The sequence below is a fragment of the Alligator sinensis genome, unplaced genomic scaffold, assembly GCF_000455745.1.
Source record: "Alligator sinensis unplaced genomic scaffold, ASM45574v1 scaffold1233_1, whole genome shotgun sequence".
NCBI lineage: Eukaryota > Metazoa > Chordata > Crocodylia > Alligatoridae > Alligator > Alligator sinensis.
The window spans coordinates 82,943-107,221 of record NW_005843458.1 but is presented as its reverse complement, the minus strand read 5'-3'; the positions used below and the strand labels follow the sequence as shown (position 1 = coordinate 107,221).

Here is a 24,279-nt window from a genome sequence, read left to right as displayed (position 1 = left end):
TGCTGACAATAAGAAGCATATTATAAAGTAAGTTAAGAAAATTAACTAGACTGGAAATTGGGATTAACGCTTCATGTTGTGTACCAAATCATCTTTAATAATGAAAGCTTTGATTAAAAGTGCTTAAGCAAGTACCTATTTTTAAGCATGTATATAATCTTGTTGGTTTAAGTGGGACTAGTTAAACATATGCTTAAAACTTTGAAGCAGTGCCTAAAAGTATTTTCCATAAAATGAAAGGTTTGATATCAATAATTTGCAATGCTGACCATATTTATTATTTCCTAAAAGTGTCTTGCTGCCAGTTTACATGGAGATTATTTTACATTGTCATATTTAAAAGATTCCCATTTTGTTGCTGTTTATTTTTAATTCCTTGTTTTGTACATTTTTTCTGTTGTAGATTTTTTCCCAGTATTTATTTTCATACCATATTTTCTTCAAAAAATGAAAAAGCCCAAATCTTGCAAAATGCCAAGCATCTGTTTTTAAGTTCAAAGTACCAAAAGTTTGACTCTGCAAACAGTCAAACTTGACATATGCAAGTAGCTATGAAACTATGCTCGTGCATAGAAGTAAGTACATCTATAACTGTTTACATTATTTGGACCTAACTTGTACCAATTCATTTAACTGACATGTTAATGGGAAACACTTTCAAAATATCTTAGGTTAGTGAAACTCTTGATTAGCATCAATGAATGTAACCTATATTCTAATGCTATTGTGCTATAAGATGCAGATGTGAAAGTATGTGTTTCTCCAAATGTGAAAGGAGACTGGTAGAAGCAATGATTCAACAAGATGCATATATTCTTCACACTAACTTTCTGAGGGGTCTTATTTCTGTGGTCCTTTTCAAATGGGGCTGCTCACATACTTAAGGTTTAGCACATGCCTTGCTAGACCAGAGTTATAATGCTGCAGTAAAGGCTTGACAGGGGAACACAAGCTCAGAAGAAAATTAAAAGTGCACCCTGTAGGTTCAATAACTCCAAATTCCTCTTGTTTGTGGTCTCTGACATACTCTGCTTCTCTGATGTCACTTACTTTAAACTATCAAATTTAGTCTTTCAACCTTTGACAAAATAGACTCCCCCCAGAAGTGGTACAAGCTCCTACTCTGGATACCTTTAAGAAACACTTGGATGCTTATCTTGCTGGGGTGATCTGACCTCAGCTGACTTCCTGCCCCTTGGGCAGGGGGCTGGACCTGATGATTTCGAGAGGTCCCTTCCAGCCCTAATGTTTATGAAATCTATGAAAATAAGAATCTCTCACATTTTGGGAAGAGTTCTGGGGCTTTTTACCTGTTGCTTGGGCAAGGGACTTGAGGTCCTGCTCAAACTGGGTAAACTTATTTACGTGGGCCCTTCAGTACAGGATGTACAGTACAGCACCACGAGGATGGGAAGGACAAAAACAGAACATTTATGCCAGAGTGACTGCACCTTTAAACTGCTTTATGCTAATTAAAAAGGGGCTGATACAAAGGAAATGTTGTAGCTGGGTTATGATAGGGGGTGCAAAGGGTCAATTTATGGACCAGCATAATGGTTTTGATGCAGCAAGGTTTACATGTATTATGGTGTATGTTCATCCCTGTAACTACATGTAGGGCACTTAGCAGCGCAAAGCTCCATTATAGTCTCCAAATAGGATTCTCAGCCTTAAGGACTGCAAATATCTATTTATGATAAAAGTTTCCACTGATAGGACAGACTCAAGAAAGATTAAGGGTGTGCAAATGAAAGTGCCCATTTACTGTTAGTTTCAATGTAGACCTTCAGAAGAATTCCAAATTACCGCTGATTCAGACTGAAGCACAAATGCATGAATTTATATGAATCTATATAAGCAGCAATCCATACAAAGTATTTTTCATGATACAATACCTGTAATAAAAACACAAATCAGTTCTTTTGTGCAGGTAGAGCCTTTGTTTAAAAATGTTTAAATCACATTTAGAACTATGACGACTGAACAGCTCCACTAAACAAAACCTTAAGACTCAGATGAGATGAAAGCATCACGTATTATGGTACTTCTGAGTCATGATCAGTGATAAAGCAGAGAAATCAGGTTCAAGCAGAAGGCAAAAGGGATAACTATTTAATTTGCACAGTGAGATTAAACAATTCAGAACCATTTACAGACATTGATCTTATTTTAGAGTCTGTGCGCAGTAAAGATAGAAGTAGTAAGAATGTTGGGGATGGAAACAAGAGATTATTTACCAGAGTTGAATATATCCATAGCTTTTTGAAGAGCTCTTGAGTGTTTTAGAAACCATCTGGAATATTTTGCTTGCCTCTTTCATTTGTCTCCCTTACCCAAGCTTCCTTTTAACAGAACAAAGATTGTAAGATTTCAAAAGGTCACAAGCTAGGAATTTGTGGCTTTCTCTATCTTTCAAAATACAATTAAGTTCTCCTCCCAGTCTGTACCTCTGTATATATTACAATTCTCATAGTGAATGGGGAAACAAGCCTTAATTTCACTGCAAAAGCTATTCTGGATAAACAAATAAACAAGAAGAATAGTGTTCTGTACATATACTATAATCATGGAAACAATCAATAAGAGTTTGGTTAAGTTAGTATCTGTACAGCATAACTGACAATTTAAAAAAGAAAAAAACATTCCAAGATGATATACATTCTTTAGCTCTTTCTTAGCTGTGATTTGTAGATAATCTGCTCTTCAAATGGTTTACAGTAGAAAACTTTACTGAAACTCTAACTAGTAGCTCCAAGTTAATGTCATCCAGATACAAATATATTGCATAGTCGTGCACATACTGCTACAGTTGCTACTAGATATTGGAACCAGTGAAAAACAGATCCTTTGAAAAGTCTGTGGATGGGTGTCAAATCCAGAAACTCTTAGCGATTAGGATTCAGCATTTTTTCCTGCCGTTTCTTGATTTTCCAACGTGGTTTCAGATGGCGTTGGTTCTCCTCCTTCTGCTCTTTCATCTAAAAAGACACAAGTATATGACAACACACATAATACACTTGCCTCGGGTGGAAATTTGGCTTTTTCTTTAACTGAACATAAATATTTGTTTTTTACTGATTGCTTTATGGATTGGCTCTTAACTACCACACTGACAGGTGCTTTAGAAAACCCCCTTAATTTATATGAATCATTTTATAGAATTAGGATAGCCATATATGCTCAGCAATTCAGTTTATGTCACAAAATATGGATCAATCTTTAGTGAAGGCAGAGAATTTTTAACACGTGCTGATTTGCCTACGTCTTGCAGACAACTGATGTACGTTCAGTCATAAGAATCAGATTCGAGAACTTTTTTGTCTTTGATTTTCTTTGTCAAACCTAAAGAGAGAAAAGAATATCACATTTCTTTGAGTGTTACTTGGCTGCAGGTATATAGTTTTATAGTTTCTGATGGTGCTGGTTATAATCTGACTGATCTTCCTTAGCACTAGACCGCTGTGATAGAATCCATTTTGCTTTGGCAAGACGAACAAGATTTTCATTCTGATTTTGAAAGTCCCCCAGTTTATGGGCTGGAATAGAATGACCATGAAAGAGGCAAAACCAGGGTAGCTCAAAATGATTCTTAGAATAGAATTCCACACTATATACCTTCTGAGGCTCAAGTAGTTACAGCTTATTTTAACTGATGACACTTTCCAAACCACACTTCATTTTGTTTTCTTCACAGCTCAGCCATTCTTTGTATAGTGTTCCTAAGACACATATAGCTCTACCACTGCTGTCAATAGGATCTGCACACACAAATCTAAGGCTGTATAGGGCTACAGCACTTAGGGTTTTGTTCAGAATACCATATTTGAATGTGCAGGCTTCTAGGTCCAATGCTGTCCAACTGTCAGAACCAAAGAAGTAGTGAGGAGTCCTATTAATTTGCCATGAAACTAACACTAACAGTAAGAACTGTATCTCTCATACCCTAATGCTTTATAGCAAAAACATCCTATTAAGTATAATTCTAAACCCAAAACTCTCTAAGCACAGCCACCTCAAATTTGGCTAGATGCTGAGCAACTGATAGAGATGCTGACCCTTCCAGCTTCCATTGAAGGTAGTGGATGCTAAAAGAACTTGGGTATCTTACCAATTCCTCAGCACCTGCTGATGACCACATCCAGTTATGACTATCCATTCCTAAGTCTAGGGTAACTGTAGCAAGAGCCATAGTCTTATCCTCTATACACAACCCATGCTGGTTATCTGAGATGGGGACTGTCTGCCAGGAGGAAAGCACTTTATTGCGCTGACCACTTCCTCCACAGGAAGACAGTTTCTTAGCAGGCTTAAAGCACAGCAACTCTCACAGGGCGCATCCAGGCAAGTGTGCATGTGCCTCTTGTGACATCTCAAACCAGTTTCAGATGCTGCAAGAGGCACGCTGAGAATGAAAAAAATGCTCCCTGTGCTGCATATTTGCAATACAGGCTCAAGATTTGAAATAACCCAGAAAAAAGTGGTGCAGGGCACAGTTCCCACTGTGTCCTGAGGAAAACCGTGGCTCAAACCTCTAGAGACACTCTGGCATCCAGCCAGAGCATCTCTATGGTGCCCCCTGCTGCCCTAGCAGGCTGCGTTCATGTGCGGGGTGAGCAGGAGCAGCACAAGGCTGCGACCTGGGGACTGGGGAGGGAGGATTGTGGGGGGGTAGGGCAGCTGTAGATGTGTGGGGGTGGAGGGGCTGGTCGGGTGCACGGGTCCCCTGCAGGGCCCACAGCTCACTCCTGCAGCAGCAGCAGCAGCTGTGGGGTGCTCAGGACCTGCTGCGGCCACAGCTCCCAGCAATACGGCATGGCTCTCATTGCCTCAGAGCCAGTGCCACCTGTGCCACTCATCATGGGGCCACCCCGGCTCAGCACAGTGCAGCATGGGGGGGTGTGGCTTCAGGCAGCACCGAGGCCACTTCGGCTGTATCCTGGGACCCAGCCCTCCTTGCAAGGACTGCATGTCATGCCAGGCAGGGTCCTGCCTCCATGGGAAGGCGAGTACTTTGAGTTGATGGAGACCTGGTGGGAGGACACATAACTGGGCAGTGGATATTGAGGACTATAGGCTCCATAGGAAGGATCAGGTTGGGAGAAGGGAAGAGGGGTGGCCCTCTATGTGAAAGAGCAGTACCCCTCCCTGCAGGTCACGTTTGATTGCACGGGGAGGCCCCTTGAAACTCTCTGGGTTAAGATACACGGGGGCTCAGGAGAAGGGGACCTGATGGTGGGAATCTACTATAGACCTCCCTGCCAAAAAGAGGAGAACAGCCAGTCATTCTCCAGGGAACTGACTGAGGCAGCCAGCACTAAAGACTTGATTATCATGGGTGACTTCATCTCCTTTGATATGCATTGAGAAGACCATTCAGTGAATTCCAGCAGGTCAGCCAACTTCTTGGCAACTATAGATGACCTGTTCTTGACACAGGCTGTGGAGAGACCAACTAGGGGTAAAGCCACTCTGGACTTGGTGCTGACCAAAGGGGAAGACATGGTAGGTGACCTGAAGATTGGAGGTACTCTGGGAAACTGTGATCATGATCTGATTAGATTCACCATCCACCGAAAGGCTGTGAATTCTGTCAGCAGAACAGAAGTCCTAGGCTTCAGAGGAGCAGACTTTGGTAAACTCAGGAGTCTAGTTAGAAAGGCCCTTTGCAACCAGCAACTGGATGATTTGGGAGTTCAGGAATGGTGGTGCTTCCTTAAGTAGGCAATTCTCACTGTTCAAAAAGAGGCCATCCCCATGGGGTCAAAAAGAGGGAAAGGGACCAAGAGACCTGCTTGGCTCAACAGAGACATTAGGGAACTTCTGAAAAAGAAAAAAGAAGTTTACATGCAATGGAAAAAAAGTTCAGCATCCAGAGAGGAGTACACTCATACAGCCAGGGTCTGTCGGTATGAGACTAGGAAAGCCAATACATGCATGGAAAGCAAGCTGGCAATGAAAATAAAAGACAACAAAAAGGCCTTCTATAGGTACATAGGAAGCAAGAAAAAAATCAAGCTCTACTGTGGGACCACTACTGAATACAGGCAGGGCAGCCCACAGTTGGTCCCCTCAAAAAGACAGAGCTCCTAAATACTTATTTCACATCAGTATTCTTGAAATCAGACGGGAACTCATCACCTGTCCAGAGACCCAAAGTATACGGGAAGACAGCAGTCCACATGCAATCAGTCCCAAACAGGTGAGGGTACTCTTAGAACATTTGGACGTTTTCAGGTCTGTTAGTCCAGATGACCTGCATCCAAGAGTCCTGAAAGAACTGGCCAAGCTCATAGCGGTGCCTCTGGTGAGGTTGTTCAAAGAACTGTGGAACTCAGGAGTGGTCCCGAATGACTGGAAGAAGGCTAGACTGGTACCCATCTTTAAGAAAGGGAAGAGGGATGACCCTGCAAACTACAGACCGATAAGTCTGACTTCAGTCTTGGGAAGAATCTTTGAAAAAATTGTCAAGGAGGCTATCAGCCACAAGCTCGAAACTGGTGGGGTATTAAGAAGCAACCAGCATGGCTTTGTCAAGGGGAGGGCATGCTCAACAAACCTGGTGTCCTTTTATGACCAGGTAACTAACCAGCTGGACATGAGACGTGAGGTTGACATCATCTACCTAGACTTCAGCAATGCCTTTGATACTGTTTCCCATGAAATTATCTCAACCAAGTTGGAGGGTATGGGCCTAAGCCAGTCAACAGTGAAGTAGGTTGGCAACTGGCTCAGAGGCCAATCCCAGAGAATTGTACTCAATGGCATGGCCTCATCCTGGAGGGCTGTCTCCAGTGGTGTCCTTCAGGGATCAGTGCTTGGGCCCGTGCTCTTTAACATCTTTATCAATGACTTGGATGAGGGAGTGGAAAGCACATTTATTAAGTTTGTGTATGACACCAAGCTGTGGGGAAATGTAGGCACATCTGAGGACATGGTAAGGATCCAGAATGACCTTGACAAACTGGTCCTATAGGCTGAATGCAATCAAATGAGGTTCAACAGGGACAAGTGCTGGGTCCTTCATCTGGGTAGGAAGAACCTTCACCATTACTATACGATGGATGGTGTCCACTGGCTGACACCACATCTGAAAGGGACCCGGGAGGTGACAATCGACCAGAGGATGAATAAGAGCCAACAGTGCGATGAAGTCGCCAGCAGGGCAAATAGAACTCTGGCGTGCATCAGCCAATGTGTGGCCAATAGATCCAGGGAGGTGCTCCTCCCCCTCTATTCGGCATTGGTGAGGACACAGTTGGGGTACTGTGCCCAGTTCTGGGCACCACACTTTAAGAATGATGTGGATAAACTTAAAAGGGTACAGATAAAGGCCACCAGTATGAGTAGGGGCCAGGAGGATAGGCTCTGTGAGGAGAGACTCTGAAAACTGGGCTTGTTCAGTCTGAGTAAAAGAAGACTGAGAGGTGACTTGATAGCCGCCTACAAGTATGTCAGGGGTGAACACCAAGATCGAGGGGAGCAACTCTTCAGAAAGGCATCCCTTGGGAGGACAAGGACCAATGGGCACAAGCTAGTTGAGGAAAAATTTAGGCTACAAGTAAGGAAAAGATACCCTTTTCTGTAACGGTATCTAGAATCTGGAACACACTCCTAGCAGAGGTAGTACAATCACCATCCCTGGAGGTATTCAAGAGGAGGCTGGATAAGCACCTCGTTGAGCTCATTTGAGCCCATTTACCTCCTGCCCATGGCAGGGGACTGGACTTGAAGGCCTTACAGGTCCCTTCCCATTCTTCTATTCTATGATTCTATTATTATTTTGATTATTTTAATGAGATAATTTGAGTTTCTTATCAGAGTATTTGCGATTCATAAACAGGGAACACCAGGATCTGTGCTGGTGAGACAAGTGGCGAGACTCGGGCAGAGGAGCCTGTCCAGAGCCAGCACTGGGGACCCAGCTGGAGGGCAGATGAGGTGCCTGACCTCTTGGCTATTTGGGGCCAAGAGGACATGCTTTCACAGCTCAGAGCAGGCCCCCACAAGGAGCACATCTTCTGGGCGATAGCTGCCCAGATGGCAGAGCAGAAGCACCCCATCTGGGTCTGGCAGGGGTGCAGCCTTGGGGCTGCAGGTCCAAGGGGGCAGATGCTGTTGCAGGTGGCAGTAGGTCATAGCCAGGCAGCTGCCCCCACTGCCAGACTGCTGCAGTGGGTAGAGGGTGGAGGGGCCACTCTAACTTAGGGCTACTTCAGCAGTCAAGCTGGCACAAGGGGTAGTGTCCCCAAATACCAAGTGGCTGGGCCTCAAAAGCTCCTGAGGGCAAGTAAACCTGAGCTGCTCACCAGGCAGGTTTTTTATATTGCTGGGGCTAGCACAGGACAGGTTTTTATACTGCTGCAGATCCCCTTGGCTGCAGATCTGGGAGGAGCTGGGCAGGGTTATTTTGCCCCAGGTGGCACAACTTGCCCCACTCCAAAGTGCATGTCCAGGCACATGTGCTGAGGCAAAAACCCCTGGCTCAAATTTGTGCCACTCCTATTTGAGCTGCTGCAAGCGCGTATGCCTTTATGTGTGGACACGCCCACAAAGGGAAGGAAAATATGGGCTAAACTCAAGAGGGGGCTTGGGCTCAATGTTGCAATGACTGATTAGGTGGTAGAGTATCCAAAAAGTATTCATTACCCCCAAGTCAGGTCCCTCAGGTCCTTATAAAGTACTTGGGAAAAGTCATTTAAGACTGATGCCTGGGGAAAATTTGGTACCTAAAATGGGATTTACAGATGCCAGCATGCTAAGTGGGGAGCTAGTGAAGACAGCCAATTGCAAATGCTGAAGAGAGGGGTATGGCTTTAGCCTCACCTCTCAGGAAGAATTATATGCCCATCTCTGCTTGGGATTCACAACAGCTGCAAAGATAAATTGGGCCCAATTCATTTCCCCCTTCAGTCAATGGAAAGACTACCTTTGACTTCACTGATGTGGGACAGTCAAGTCCAGTCCCTGCTACAGTGAATATTTAATTGTCTATATCAGAAATGGAGGTGGGAAGGAATTAGAAAACTGGCCTCATCAGAGACTCTGCTGGTACCTGTAAGTGACAATGTCAAAAACAAAGGATAATTCCTTGGTAGTAGCTGTTCTTCAGACCTCTGTAATCACAGTGCTTTGACTGATGTAAAAGCAGCACATTTTGCTGAAGTTAATCTATCCCCATTTTATTTGTTCTCAGTAACAAATTGGATGGGTACTAGCAGAGGAAATGAATCTGCCTGGAAGGCTAAATGCTTGAGCCATTAAGCGTTTGTATTCTTTTAAGAAGACTTTCACACTTGTGTGTTCATTTTTGTGGGGTAAGTGATGAGTGATGAATTTAAGCAGCAAGTTCTTTCCAACAACTATGCTGTCCAGAGGCCAGAATGAAACAAGCAGGGAGAATCCTTTTTATCTCCAGCTATTTAATTGGTTATGTTTTATTCAACTGTTATGTGCATCAGAATCTCTTAAGGCTTATTGAAGTAAAACTACTTAAAGCTTAATTATATACTTTACATAGCACTAAATATTTCACTAGGGTTGGCTCACGCTTTAGCTCAACTTCCCCAGCATCAGTCATTGTTCTTCTCTACAGCCCATTTGGTAAGGGGGAAACGGTCTCCCCATGATCCAAATCCATATTCTGGTCACTATGCAGAAAGGGAACTGCACCCAACTTAAGGGCTACATGGAGATGTAAAAATACAACTATGGTTTGTATCAAGAGCATGATGGAATGGACTGTTGGTGCTACAGGCACTATGAATTTACAGGCCCACAGAGAAATGTTTTTTCTAGGAACAGAATCCAGTTCTCCAAGGCAAAGTAGTCTTTTGAATGACTTCCAGATGAACTGAATTGGGCAGAATCTACCTTCATCGTCATTGGATTCTATGAGTTTCCAGAACGAAACCTCACATACACTGTGACATGCCCATCTACAGAAAAGGGGTTCAACTCCCAGATTTGATGATGCCATCCCTACTTCTAGAATCCTCCTTCACTAAGGCCTCCTTCTGTTCTGCTTTATCTCTGGGGAAACAAATGTTGATCCTTTTTTTTTTGGCTCTTCTGCTGGTGTGCTTCACCTATATGTACAAATCACTGAGCAAAGGTTGACCTGTCCATAAACCTCTCAGTACACGTTAATCTCCCAGTGGATTGTTAATAAGAGTTGCAGAATTCCAGAAGGCATGAAAATACAAAGACCACTAGGGTCAGATAAAAAGGAACACATTTTATCCATTTGCTCCAAACCCTTTGTGTTGTTCGACTTGGTGAGGGGAAGGGGGAAAGGATATGTTTATTTGGTATACAGCCAATAGAGTAGAATCCCTTACCATCTACTCTTCCACCCTGACAATAGAGCACAAGACAATTTAAGGAACAATACAGTGATTTCAGGTAGTATGTATGCCCCTGGGAAACACAGCCAGCAGAAGTAAATGATGTGTACGTATGAGCCAGAGATATTATGGCTTGAAAAACAGATCAGGGAGCTGAAAGCAACTCCCTGACACACCTTTGGTAAATCTCTCTTGCATTACTAGACTATAGCTTTAATCACTGACCGATGGGAAGATCTGTGGCACAATGGCACAGTAGGTTTGGTTTGGTTTTTTGGCTGTTGTACAGGTTAGGAATTCATCTCATAATAGCAGCTGCTGGCTACTGAACAATTAGCATGAGGGTGGATATGGCAAATTTAACTCAAATCTGGGGTAACATTAACTTTTCCTAATTAACAAGCATAGCTAATTTCTGCTTTGGAATAGGCAGATCTAATTCTAGTTAAATGGAGAAATGCTAACACTAAAGTTAGCAAAGCTAGGAAGTGGTCAAAAAAAGATCTTGTAAGAAAGCAGAGAATCAGCTGCATGAGATCCATGGTTTTCATTAATATTTACACTTTACCTTCAGTCACAGCAAGCTCAGCTAGTTTGTGTGGCAGGTCTGAAGTTCCAGCTCCAGCAGGAGAGCCCAGAATATCTGGTAAGGCATTTCGGCGACCTGCCCTTCCCGAGGCTGCAAAATCTGTGACCACAGGCTCCACATCAGTCATTTCTGACTCCTTTCCTCATAGCAACATCTGCAGATAGATCATACAGAAAAGGAGAAACAGTCAGGTTGACGCAAGCCAGGCAGCAATCTTGTTTGTAACAAAGGACGATAGAAAACAACAAAATGTCAAGAGGCTGTGAGAAGTGCCCTGCTAGTCCTTACTTAGTAAATGCCACAGACATCAATATACTGGGGCCATAACTATCTACTTCCAGAAAAAAGCTTCACTCTTCACTTCCTTTATATTTCAGTGTTATTGTACTTCAGCACTGGTGAGGCCTCCTCTAGAGAGAGCACTGTGGCCACAGGGACCCATATTTCAAGAGAATGTGGACAGTTTGGTGTGAGTCCAGTGCGGAGTGACAAAAACGATTAGAGTTGGGCGGGGGGGGATAGACAGGGACCAGATCTGAGGAAAGGCTGAAAGAACTAGGGTTATTTAAATTGGGAGAAGATGATGATAACTGAAGAATAATTATAGAGAGGATGAAGACGGGCTTTTCTCTGTGGCTGTAGCAGACAGAACTAGCAGCTGCAACAGAGGAAAGGGAGGTTGGAGATTAGGAAGAATTTTCTGACTATGAGGGGGGTCAATCATTGGAACAGGCTACCTAAAAAATTGTGGAGTCTCCATTTTTGGCAGCTTAACTGCAGGTTAGACAGACACTTGGCTGGGATGATTTAGTAAGGGATGATCCTGCCTTGAGCAGGGGGCTGAACTAGATGACCTCATGAGGTCTCTTCCAGCCCTACTTTCCTATGATCCTATGAGCACCAACACAGATTAGCACAATCAGGCACCTATAAATAGAAGCTGCTACAGACTTTTCTAAGAACCACTTGCATATCTCTTAGTAGTCTGATCCCTTTTCTTTTTGTGTCTTTGTAGGTGGTTTTATCAGACAGTCATTTGGAAAAGAACTGAAACTCAGTCTTGCTACAGTGTCTCCAAGGAGCAACACGTGTTTATTATAATTCTTGTGTACACCGAAACAAAATCCCTCCAAACCTGTGTCCGACTATACAGGAGGGCAAAATTCTCTCAAGGAACAAAAAGTAAGTAATACCTAACAAAACTTCCTTATTCTGAAGGAATGGAAACTTTGAACATGATCTATTCTCATAGAATCATAGAAATTTAGGGTTGGAATAGACCTCAGAAGGTCATCTAAACCAGGCTTGTCCAACATACGGTCTATGGGCTGCCATGCAGCCCGCCAAGCCTTTTTCTGTGCCCCACGGTACTGCAACGGGAAATGAAAGTAAATGCTGTTTACTTTCGTTCCCACCCCTTGTCCCTCCCCCAGCCCCTCATCAGATTTCTAATGGCTGCTGAAGGGCTGGGGAAGGGACAAGGTTCCCACATGCACCGTGTCAACTTGACGTTGCCGACGCAGTGCAGCTCCTCCCCTCTCCCCTCATTTCACGGTGTCCCTTCCTCGCCCCACCCCTCCCTTCCTCATTTGCATGCCAGCTCCTCCCCTCTCCCACATTACAGGGTTTCTGTTCCTAGCCCCACCCCTCCCATCCTAATTTGCATGCCAGCCCCACCCTGCGCCGGTCCCCGCTGGCCGCGTGGGCTGGAGCAGGTCACAGTGCAGCTGGCGGATGGGTGCAGGGGGCTCGGATGCTGGCTCAGAGGGATGCTGTGGCCGGGCCTGCAGGAGATGCTGCTGCCGCTGCTGCTGTGGTTGTTGGGGCGGGAATCCGGTGCCGCTCCCGCCTTCCCGCATCCCCCCACACCCACAGACATCGCGCTGGGGGTGGTGAGTCACAGGCCCCGGGGAGGGAGGGACTCCTGCCACTTGAGCTCGGGCTGCCCGGGGGGAGAGGGAGCAGAGGGGTGTCCCTGTACATCCCGCACCCCCTGTAGAGTCCCCACATGTCCCCCTGGATGCTGAGCCCAGGTGCACAGGTGTGGGAGCATCCTTGAGGCCACCCAGGTGGCAAGGAGGACACGCAGGGTCAGGCAGCACCCCTTGACCCCTGTGCCCCCAGGCTGCAGCCGGACTGGACAGGCCACGCGAGCGCCTGCTCCTGCCGGCCCACTGGGTGATAAAAATTCATGATCCGGCCCCATTCAAAAAGGCTGGACACCCCTGATCTAGACCATCCCCAACTAAATCATCTGAGCCAAGCCTTTGTCTAGCCAGGCCTTAAAAACCTCCAAGGATGGAGATTCCATACTCTCTGGCTAACCTGTTCCACTGTTTTACTACCCTCCTAGTGAGAAAGTTTTTCCTAATATCTAATCTAAACATCCCTTGCTGCAATTTAAGACCATTGCTACTTGTTCTGTCATCTGGCAGCACAGAACAGTCTAGCTCCATCCTCTTTCGAACCCCACTTCAGGTAGGTGAAGGCTGCTATTAAATCCCCTCTCAGTTTTCTCTTCTGCAGACTTAAATAAGCCCAGTTCCCTCAGCCTCTCCTTATGTCATGTACCCCAGCCCCTAATCATTTTTGTTCCACTCTGCTGGACTCTCTCCAATTTGTCCACACCTCTTCTGTAGTGGAGGACCCAAAACTGGACACTGTACTCCAGATGTGGCCTCGCCACTGCCAAATAGAAAACTAAAACTTCCCACACCGGGAGTCAAACCCAGGCCACCTGGGTGAAAACCAGGAATCCTAACCACTAGACCACATGGGATGCTAAGTTAATTTTAGTTTGGTTTAATATTGACTTGTAAACTGGAAGTGTTGCTGCTTACAAATAAATGTGTTACGCAGGTAAACAGAACCAGTATTTCCCTTAAAAACTAGCTTCCAACCGCACTGAAATCAATGGAAAAAACTCCCATCAATTGCAGTGGCTTTTGGATTAGGCCTCAGGAGTCTGGGTAATGTTCTCACAGAATCGGGCCCTAGACACCAGCTGAAGTGGGTACATCAATACCCAAAATCTGGGGAGAAAAACACCATTGCACTGAGTAACCCATATGTAGGTACCTACTCAAGTAGCAATATGCAATTTTTTGTGGAAACCGCAAAAACCATCTATTTCCATGATTTTCTGCCGAATCACTGAGGGGAAAAAAATATTACAAAGAATTAAATGCTGGCTCCCCAGTGGTGTTGTAGCCCACCAGGGCTGGAAATTGGGGGAGGGGAGGAACAGAAGCCACTGACATGGCTATCCCCTCCTCTGCTGATTGGCTGAGAGGGCTGCCTCTTGTGAAGGCCTGCCCTTCTCTACCAACCAGCAGTGAGGGGCAGGGCCTCATGAAAGGCAGCCTTCTTGGCCAATCAGCAGCAAGAGGCATGACTGTTGAGGCCCCTTGGGCAATTAGCAGTTGGGGGCGAGGGAAAGGACTTACCGCAATGAGCCTGTGGAAATGACAGGCAATCCTGCGATCAGCCAGTGAAACTGCCTATCTTCCACCTAGGTTTGGGTGGGTCTCTGCCCATATGGATTGTCTATAAGAGTTATAGTTAGTAACTATGGTTAGCAGCAATACATAAATAAATAAATAAATAAATAATTTGTCAAATATATAAGACATTTGCAGGCTGCAGCAGAGCAAGCCAGAGCCTGCTCTCTCCTCTCTCCCCTAGACCCAGCTGCTGTATCACAGTGCATTGCAGGGTATGGGCTTCCTTGGCCCAGCAGCCTGCATTCTACTGCACCACACCACACCACACCACACCACAACCACCTCTTGGGGTGGAGGTAGGAAGTGGAAGCTAAAATAGGGAGAGGGAGCCCAGAGACCCCACCTGCTGCTGCAGCTGGAGCAATAGAAGCAGTGGCAACTATGTGGGAGCCAAGGGGCTGCAAATTAACCCCTTATAGAACTGCTTGCTGCCCACAGGCTGCCAGGTATACAGCCCTGCTCTATGCCCTGCAGGACATCTGTGTCAGAACCACAAATAGAAACCAATCCACCTACTTATCCATACTTGTGCCACAGAAATGGTTCCTCCTCTTCTCTTATAAACTCCCAGAAACTAGCCCTTGTTAGTTCCAGGTGCTAAAATAACTAGTCTAATCCCATCTTTGTGTTTGGCTCTAGCCTTGTGTGAAGATGGTCAAAGGATTAAGGACTGGCCAATCTTTCTCAGAAATGGCAATAAACAAAAGGTTTAAATGGGTTTTCAATTAAATTATTAAAAGAAAAATGTATACGATTACCAATGTATATAAACTGGTATCCAAAGCGAGTCAGGTCTAAACCTGGCTAAAATGCAAAAAAAAGTGAGAGTCTAAAAATGATGGAGTAGATCATAAATATTTGTCAGTGTTTTTTATTTACTGAAGGTGTTCTGCAGTTATTTCTCCATGTGTTCAACACCCTCCCAAGAGGGAGGAAAGGGGCTAAAAATCAGATTTCAAAACAAAGTCAGTACCTTCTCTCACTAAAGTGATTAAAGCTTGTTCCTTGTAGCACGATAACTTTGGTATGGCAGCTTCTTCCCCTTTTGGCTTAGCCATTCAGTTGGTGGTACGGTATTGTTCCAAGAGGACTGCTATTTATTTCAATATTTTGTTAAAAAATTCTCTCCTTTTTTTAAAGCCTGCTTTTGATTTCCTCCAAACTGTTGCAAGAACCGAGTCTTACTACTGTTGTCCTCTACAGTGCCTTTGTCTCCCTGGTCTTAACATACAGCACACTTCCTTTCATGTGGAGGGAAGGTGTAATGTGTAAGGAGTGCCAGAGATGACAAATGCTGTAGACCCTTTGGACAACTTGCTGCCTGAAAAGTCATGGGACTACACTATTTTATTTACTTGAATGTAGAGGTGTACGTTCAACACACATGCACATACACACTCCCCTCGTTTAGCTAGCCAACAACAACAAAACATCATCTGGTCTTTTCCTGGTTCTCCTCACTGCATTTCCTCCTACTTTCCTAGCAGTAGGATTCTGATATTTCAGAAAAAAGACTGAGAGCACACAGGGTTAGATAAGCACTGCCCAAAGAAAACATCCTGCCTGCAACCCCCTCCTTTTTTTAAGCAGATGCTGTCTTTAAATGTAGCATTGGGTATGCAGCATCATTTTCAACCTTTTTTCATTTGTGGACCCCTAAAAAAATCTGAACGGAGGATTTTGAATTTCAAATCTCTCTGGAAATTTGGAATGGGTGTGTGGACCCCTTTGAATTGTAAATGTAGGTATTCACATACTTTTGATTGATCGCAGTCATCTTTTGCAGACCCCTTAGGCATAGTCTGCAGACCCCCAGGGGTTGACAGACTACAGGTTGAAAACCACTGGCTTAGAGAGCCCCTCAGCATGGGGAGACCACCAGTAGGCAGAGCCTAAGCTGTATGGACAAACAGGTTACTTAAATTCCCTCAGAGACTGAATAGGCATATATGAAAGATCCAGATCAATTAAATAAGGTGTTATGACGCTGTGTGCAAAACCCATCATTTCTTCTCTAAGAAATGTGTTATTTTGTTTCAAATGTCTCATTATAATGCTTTTTGCAGCCCACGTGTTTTCTGGCCCTGCCTCTACCCTGCCACCTCTTAGTTGAGAGGTAAGGAATCCTCAGCTCCTGAGCTTCTTCCATTTCACAGCATTACTTGTGAGGAGGAGAAAAGATAATGGGAAATGAGAGAGGCGAACCAGGAAGTGACAAGCAAGGAAGGATCAGGATGGAGGTAGACAGCATGTTGTCCTGGGAAGGGAGGGGAAAGAAAAGGAGAGGGACGAAGGAAGTGGGGGGTGGGGACAGGACTCAGCAGCCATTGGGCTTTTATAGATGTGCTCCAGGAGGCGGGGGGAGAAGGGGGCACTTTAATTAGCATGTCTCCAAGATCCATGCTAATTAAAAGAACCCGAGGCATTGTGTGTATCAGAAACCCTGCACTGAAAAATTGCGGCGGGGCACTTTACACACAATGCTGGAATCTGCTGGAGTGCGGTAATTTCTATGCTCCAGCAGATCTGATTATAGATTTCATAGATTTCATAGGCATTAGGGCTGGAAGGGACCTTGGAAGATCATCGAGTCCAGCCCCCTGCCCGAAGGGCAGGAAGTCAGCTGGGGTCATAGGATCCCAGCAAGATAAGCATCCAAATTTCTCCTGGACGTGTTCAATGTAGGTGCTTGAACCACCTCCAGTAGCAGGCTATTCCAGACCTTGGGGGCTTGGAGAGTAAAGATATTCTTCCTTATGTCCAGACTGAAATGGTCTTGCAGTAGTTTATAACCATTTGACCTTGTCATCTCTTGTGGCACTGTGGTGAACAATCGTTCCCCCAGATCCTGGTGAACACCCCTGATAAACTTATAGGTGGCCATCAGATCACACCTGAGCCTGTGCTTTTCCAGGCTAAAGAGCCCCATAGCTCTCAGCCTGTTGTCATAAGGTCTGTTTTCCTGACCTCTGATCATGCACGTGGCTCTCCTCTGGACTCTTCTCAAGCTTCTCCACATCCTTTTTGAATTGTGGAGCCCAAAACTGGACACAGTACTCCAGCTATGGCCTCACCAAGGCCGAGTACAACAGGAGAATGACGTCCCGGGATTTGCTTGAGAAGCATCTATGGATGCAAGCCAGCGTTTTGCTCGTTTTACTAGCTGCAGCATCACATTGAAGGCTCATGTTCATCTTGTGGTCAATCATGTCCCCCAAGTCCCTTTCATCCGTAGTGCTAGCCAGCATAGCACTGCCGAGCCTATAAGGATGCTGCAGGTTTTTCCTCCCAAGGTGGAGAACCTTGCATTTTTCAGTGTTAAACACCATCAGGTTCTCATCCACCCATTTCCTGAGCCTGTCAAGGTCAGCTTGGATCGTCCTCTTGTCCTCAGGTGTGGATGCTTTATCCCAGAGTTTGGTATCATTTGGTAATCTGGAACTACAGCGTGTTGAAGGAGCCTCCCTGCATGTGTGTAAGTGCCCATTGGTTTTAGCTTTAACTTTGTCCCATTGCATCTACCATGGACAGTATCTTCCTACATGTTTATAACTAACATATATCCAGCTATACCTCAGGATACATCACAGTATGCATAATACCGATTTCCTCCCAGCTCCATTTGGCCCATGGACAACATCTGTCAGCTGCAGAGAATCCAGATTGTACAATGAAGTTTCATCGAAGTTTGAGGCTAAGGTTTACTGACAGAGCAAAGACAAATGGCATTTCCAATTTATTTCTGCAGTCTTCCTCCCTTTTCTACTACCTGATGAAGACCACCCAGCTCTAAGCTTCAGAAGACTTGGGATGGACCTCCTGAAAATCTGATTAGCCTGCCTAGTGCTTGATTAGCCTGCTTTGCTAAGTACTGACAGCTAGGATAAGGAGGATAGATGAGAAGCAAGGAGTCAGGTAGGAAAAGCAAACTGTTTTTGCAGAAGGCCAATGACAAGAGAACAGCTGGACCATGGCAGAGGCCTTAGATTAAGATTTCAAACTACAGACCTCTGACTTGAGAAGTCTAGGGACTTGTACTTATATGCCCTCCAAGGGAAGGATGGATTGATTATAAGGGACACCCCAATATTACACTTGAAATACTCCATGATTTACTATTATTTTTGTACACCTCCATGGCACTGCCTGGTACATGCAGACTTGGCAATTACTATGTTGACCTAATAGTTGACTTCTAAATGTCTGAAAAATGTTGATGTACCAAAGTACTCACAGTGTCCCAACAATGTACATGAGCGCAGCAAGGAAAGGGTCCACTAATGCAATTTAATGAAAACAAAAGCAAAAATTTCTTTAATCTGACTATCAGAAGACAATCCAAGTATCTCAACTGTATCAATTAATGGCATTTTTAAAGAGAGATCACCAGCTCAATAGTGTTCTGATTATAAGTTGACTTTAAATATAGAAGTCAACTCCACATTTTCAGGTTCAAATTTTTTTAAAGGAAGGGCACTTATTTCTTAGTATAAAGTCAATAACTACAGATAAAGACCTTGAACTACTGCAGCTGTTACAAAATCCCATAAGAGAATGAAATACCTGAAAGAACCTGAAAGGGTTAAAGATTATACTTAAGAAATGACTTTACTGCATGCACACGTGCAAAGTCAAAATTGCGGGAGTCCCAGTTACAAGTTGACTCTGAACAAATCTAGTGATTTTCATAACTTTTTGGAGGAAAAATAAGTAGCCTTCTATTCAGGCCAATACAGGATTTCCTAGATGAAGGTCTTCCTGTCAGCTTCATACCTACCATTTTAGCCTGTTGGGGGAAAATTAATCACATAAACTGATTAGAGTTTATTTAAAGCAAATGACAAAGGAAGAGAACAAATGAAGCTTTTTGAAAGACAAATCTCATGGTCATGCTCAGAATGAAGAATAGTATTCCATGGAGTAGAACGTGGTGTGATCCACATTTAATGTCTGTGCTGTCTCATCCTCCCTTCCCTCCCCTATTAGAAAATACTAATATATGTATCCTTTTTCTTCTAATTTTCTTTCCTGAGTGCAGCACTTATACGTAGGCACATTACTGTTGTTCTGCTTGGAAGGATGTATTATTTCTTAGGAAATGTCAGTGTCCACCAATATTGCTGGCGCTCCATAAAGGACAGTGAAAGAACACATACATCATGCCTTCACATCTGAGGCACTTCTGTCCTTTTCCTGGTTCTTTGGAAAATTGACTCTCTCTGCACCAGAGAGATTTATTTTTAGTAACACTGTCTTTTGAGAGACCTTTTTAAAGTCTTCCTGTATCAGAAAAATACATGTATGAAACCTGGGAAAAGCTGTTAGACAAAAGCTAAGCAAGCATTAATGGTCCAGGGGCATGGATCCTTGCAAAGAATTTGCACCACTTTCATTTTTGTATAATTTGTGCTCTTGTAGTACTTTTCCAAAGATCTGAAGGTGCCAGAAACTTTTAATTTACCCACAGCACAACCAAAGGAAAGACCATGTCTTATCTGTTATTCAAATTCCTGCATATCTCATGTCAGGTAGCATTATTTCCTACTCTGAAAAATTTCTTCTAGCCCTGGAACTCCTTATACTAATGGAACCCTTACAAATTATTCCTGCAGCATTTGGCCCTAAGAAAGCGAGATAAGCAGTAGGAAGGAAATACAGATTTACATTGGAATAATGTACAAAGGAAAAGGCCAGTAACACCCTGAAACTAAGTGTGACAACTAGTATCTATGCTGTTTCAAGGGCATTAAAGAAAGTTTTCAGTGTGGGCAATCTATCTGGCAAAGCAATTGCTATAAATATTTCACAGATGTGAAGCTCAGAAAAGTGTAAGTGACTAGCAAAGTTGCACAAAGCAAGCCTACAATCAAACCCAGGTGTTTGGCTCCCTGAGTGCGCTAAGCACTAAACAAACACATTTCCTACTAATTAACACACAAAAATGATTCTTATTATAATACAGCAAACAACAGAAAAGGTTAAAGCAGAAATGAAGCATCCAAGAGGAAATGAAATCTTGACAGATTTTCTCCCACCCTTGGTTTCTTAATAAATGACTAAAGTTGAAACAAGCATTGGTTTCTGACAAGGCAAAGTGAAAAGCCATTTTGCTCACCATATCTTAAAGATAACTTTAAAGAGGACTAATTGTTCTCCATAAATCAGGAGAACACGCATGTTCTGTTGCAGACAATGAAACTTACTTATATCCTCCCTCCCCTTTTCAAGCCATTTTTATAACCCAGCAACATATTCCAATGTTCCCCACCTCCCAATTACCATCTTGATCTTGTAGGATTACTAACTTGGGGATAACATTTTATCATTGGTATTTTCTTATTTCATTCCTTGGCTCACCCTGACTGGTGCAGCTTGAAGTGTGCATTCTTGCTTGGTCCTTACATTATGGATCAGACATTTGCTGACTTTCTTCCATATGTGCACTCTGCAGATTCTAAGGCTTCTTTCCTACCTAGTTCCAAATTAGCAAATGGCACTCACATGGGAGACACTTAGTTTTTATTGAATAGATCACTTAAAAAACTCCACTTTTGGAACCTGTGCCATTCCCTCAGCTACGCAACAGAAATACCATGTGCCTAGGCATATAGACCTCAGGGCGTGCGAAACTGCAGCCTGTATAGAATGCTGCTCTAAGTTTCCTTATAGTGCATGATAAGCTACCACCAGCATCAGACCAGTCCTCCATTTCCTGTGCCACGGGGCTAGGTTGCCTCCTGCCACTCTCCTAATGGCTGAATAAGGCCTGCAGAGCCTGCCAGGGGCACTGAATCAGAACCACCTGCCAAATCCAACCCACAGAGGAAATAGGCACTGCCCATCCAGCCTGCCAGAGAAAAACAAAGGTTGAGCACCACCAATCTAGATCAGAGTACTGCCCAAATCTTTAGCACAAAGGCTGTGGTTGATGACCTTGTTCCTTTGGTAGAGAGAAACTTTCAGATAAACTCATCTCCACATGAACTTCCACAAACTTCACCAGTACCTGCTCTCAATGCTAAGTGCACTTCTTAAATCCCACCTAAATGCACATGTGCATGCCTGTATTGGTATAATAAATACTATGCAAGGGGCAAGGAAGAAAAGAACAAAAGTTGTGATGAATGTCATACAGCTTGTGCTCTACTAAGGTAAGGTGTTCAGTTATGAGAATAGTCTAAAAATCAGAATAGAACACAGTAGGTTCAGGGCAAACTGTGTTTGCCATTTGGTATGTACACACTAATAATACTTTTTAAAAAGTAGTAATAATTGCCCAGCTTCTTCATTATAAAAAAAAAGAAAAAGGAGAGGAAATAAAGGATAACTGAGTCACAAGTTATTTTCAGCAAGTTAAATTTAGACTAAATACAGTGACATTAGCTGGCAGCAGTCAATGCTGAATAAAAACAAAACAAAACAAAAAACCAAACACAATCACAACCCAGATTGCTGTGGTCTGACCAAGTAATGACAGTCAGGGGCCTTCAGCAAATCAACAAGTGAGGCACTGAAGCTAGGGAGTTAAAGGAGAAGAGAGAAATTTTATCTACACATGCTAAAGAGACAAATCAAGCCAACAGCCTGCTATAAGATCAGCAGAATACCAAGCCAAATATTTATTCCAGTGCTTTGGCGATCCAGCCTTACACAAATTTTCATTCCCTGCTATAAAGATGGCATAAATCTTATGCCACCCCCAAAACATGGAACATGCCTGAATTTATCTGAAAGGCTCCTACCCCTGCTACATTCAAGTAATTCCTGAAGACCCAGTGCCTCTCAAACTCATTGGCTGGCAGTAACAAGCTCGAGTAATTTGGGAATTGTTTGCATGGCCTACTTAAATGGCCAGATTTACCAGATGTTCTGGCTGCTATAATCAGAGATCTGAACTACATTTATCTCCATTCTGCACTGCCAGGACAGCACAAAAAATAGCAATGATGAATTTAGTTGTCTGCATATGTATTTACTTGGTTTTGTAACGATGATTGCATGTGTATTTTAGCCATTTGCATTGCAAGCTTTTCTGAGGGAAACGAGCCTTCTCCTCTCTTTGGAGTGTGCCTTCCTAGATCCTTACAGATGGTACCACAAAGTCCAATACACAATCTACAGCCTAAATAATACCAAGTTAAATCCCCTAATACATGCAACAATCAGCTCTTTTCTCAAGTTAGCTCACTCCTTTTCTGAAGACAGATACTACCAAAACCAGACAGACTCCACACAGTTCTCCCCCTCAGAAAAGGATGAGGAAACAAACCAGCCTCTAACAGATTAGTGATAGTCCTTAATGCACTACTGGAGGGCTATACAATGTTACGGTAAAGAGTGCACCGTAAGTGTCTATACAGATTAGAGCAGGCATTTATTTATGATTTAGTACATGCATCTGAGAATGGGACTGTTCTACTGGAGGAAAAAAATGCTCTCTAGTGGCCCTGTTATTGGGTACTGGATATCACAAGGCAGCAAGGTCCATATCTCCTCTCATTCCCATTGAGGTAAATAAGTAATAACTCTACTAATGGTGAACAGTCAAATATGGAAAGGGGAAATTTGAAAAAAAAAATCTGAAGGATGTGTGTGTATGCATGCATGCATGTAGATTTCTTGCACATGCTTCCATTCTTTTTTTCACAGATTCCCCTTTCCATTCACCTGTTTGTATAACAACACCTGTTGAGAGGTTACCTAGGGCAGCCATCCTGGTAGAAGTTTTTATGCATGAAGACAGATTTATACAGAGCTTTTGGCAGGGAATCATGGAGACTGAGCACACTGTAGAAAGCAGATCAGATGAGATGAAGATCATAGAGAAGCACAAGTCAGAAGCATACTCCCATGAGAGGAGGGAGAGTAACACAGAGAGTATCCAGAACAGAGAAGTTGTAGGGAGAATTAAAAATGGTGTTGCAAAGAAGCAGAGCCTGGGAAAGTACCTAGAGTGTGGGAAGAGTGTGTATTTGGGAAACAGGATGGAGACACAAAGGGAAAAATCTTTGAGAAGGTGGTCAGTGTGAAAACCTATCAAGAAACGTGTGCAAGGATGAAGCACAATGGTGAGGTCAATCATCCCAGAAGGTTAGCAGGGAACCTGTTTGGATGAGCTCTGTGGCTTGTAAATTTTCCAGTGACAGTTGTAAGACTCTTAAACACAGAAATGATTTTTGTCTTGACTCTGCACAAATCATACCAGCTCTTTGCTTTGTCTTTTGAATTTACAAACTTAATTATATTCAAAGAGACTGAATGCACCAGTTGTCATTTCCACAAATGCTTGTACTGGCTGAATGATAAAAAGAGTGTAGCATTCTGTTCTTTCAATTAAATAAGGAATAATGTGAATCGCAACCTAAGTAGCTATGAAACTATGAAAATAACCATTCAAATACCTGCTTAAAACAGTGTGCATGTAACTATCCCAACATGATCATATGTGGATTTACATGTAGAAACATAGGGTAGAATTTACACTATTAGGGAATAATGTAATTCCACTATGTCATCAGCTGGTAGTTCGATTTAACTCTAGGGTCATTTGCTATACTTTTTGCTGGAGACAGGAAAGGGTAGGAGAATACAGGGAAGAAAAATTATTTCAGAGGTTTGGCACATGCTTATATTTCACCTTCTTCCCTTGTGGTTCATAAAAATGCCCGACTTGTAGCGTGAGAAAAAAAAGTGATTACTACTGTTTGTCAAAAGAACAGTCAAGTAGCAATGAAAGCTACATACAAGAGTGCCTCAAGTGTTCTCTTCAGTGTCTGTCTTCCAGGGGTGACTGCCCTTGCCCAGTTCATTTCTGGGCTTCCAGAAAAGATTCCCAGTTCCTAAC

At 43.5% G+C, this 24,279-nt stretch overlaps 1 protein-coding gene and 1 non-coding gene across 5 annotated transcripts in view; both read right to left on the bottom strand.

Moving 5' to 3' along the window:
• Positions 1–2,097: 2,097 nt before the first annotated feature.
• The window catches only part of LOC102368671 (cAMP-dependent protein kinase inhibitor beta-like), a 102,829-nt gene continuing 80,647 nt past the window's right edge, over positions 2,098–24,279 (bottom strand). For 3 of the 4 annotated variants that reach the window (XM_025195297.1, XM_025195300.1, XM_025195299.1), the window contains 2 exons: positions 10,912–11,086; positions 2,098–2,978 (listed from right to left, as the gene is read on the bottom strand). In XM_025195297.1, coding sequence (XP_025051082.1) covers positions 2,893–2,978; positions 10,912–11,059 — 234 coding nt within the window. In that variant the 5' untranslated portion in view covers positions 11,060–11,086 and the 3' untranslated portion in view covers positions 2,098–2,892. Of the gene's footprint in view, positions 2,979–10,911; positions 11,087–14,378; positions 14,479–24,279 lie in introns of all 4 variants that reach the window. The other variant, XM_025195301.1, reaches the window with a different exon arrangement.
• On the bottom strand, positions 13,640–13,711 carry TRNAE-UUC. The gene has a single exon. It is a non-coding gene; the product is annotated as a tRNA-Glu (tRNA).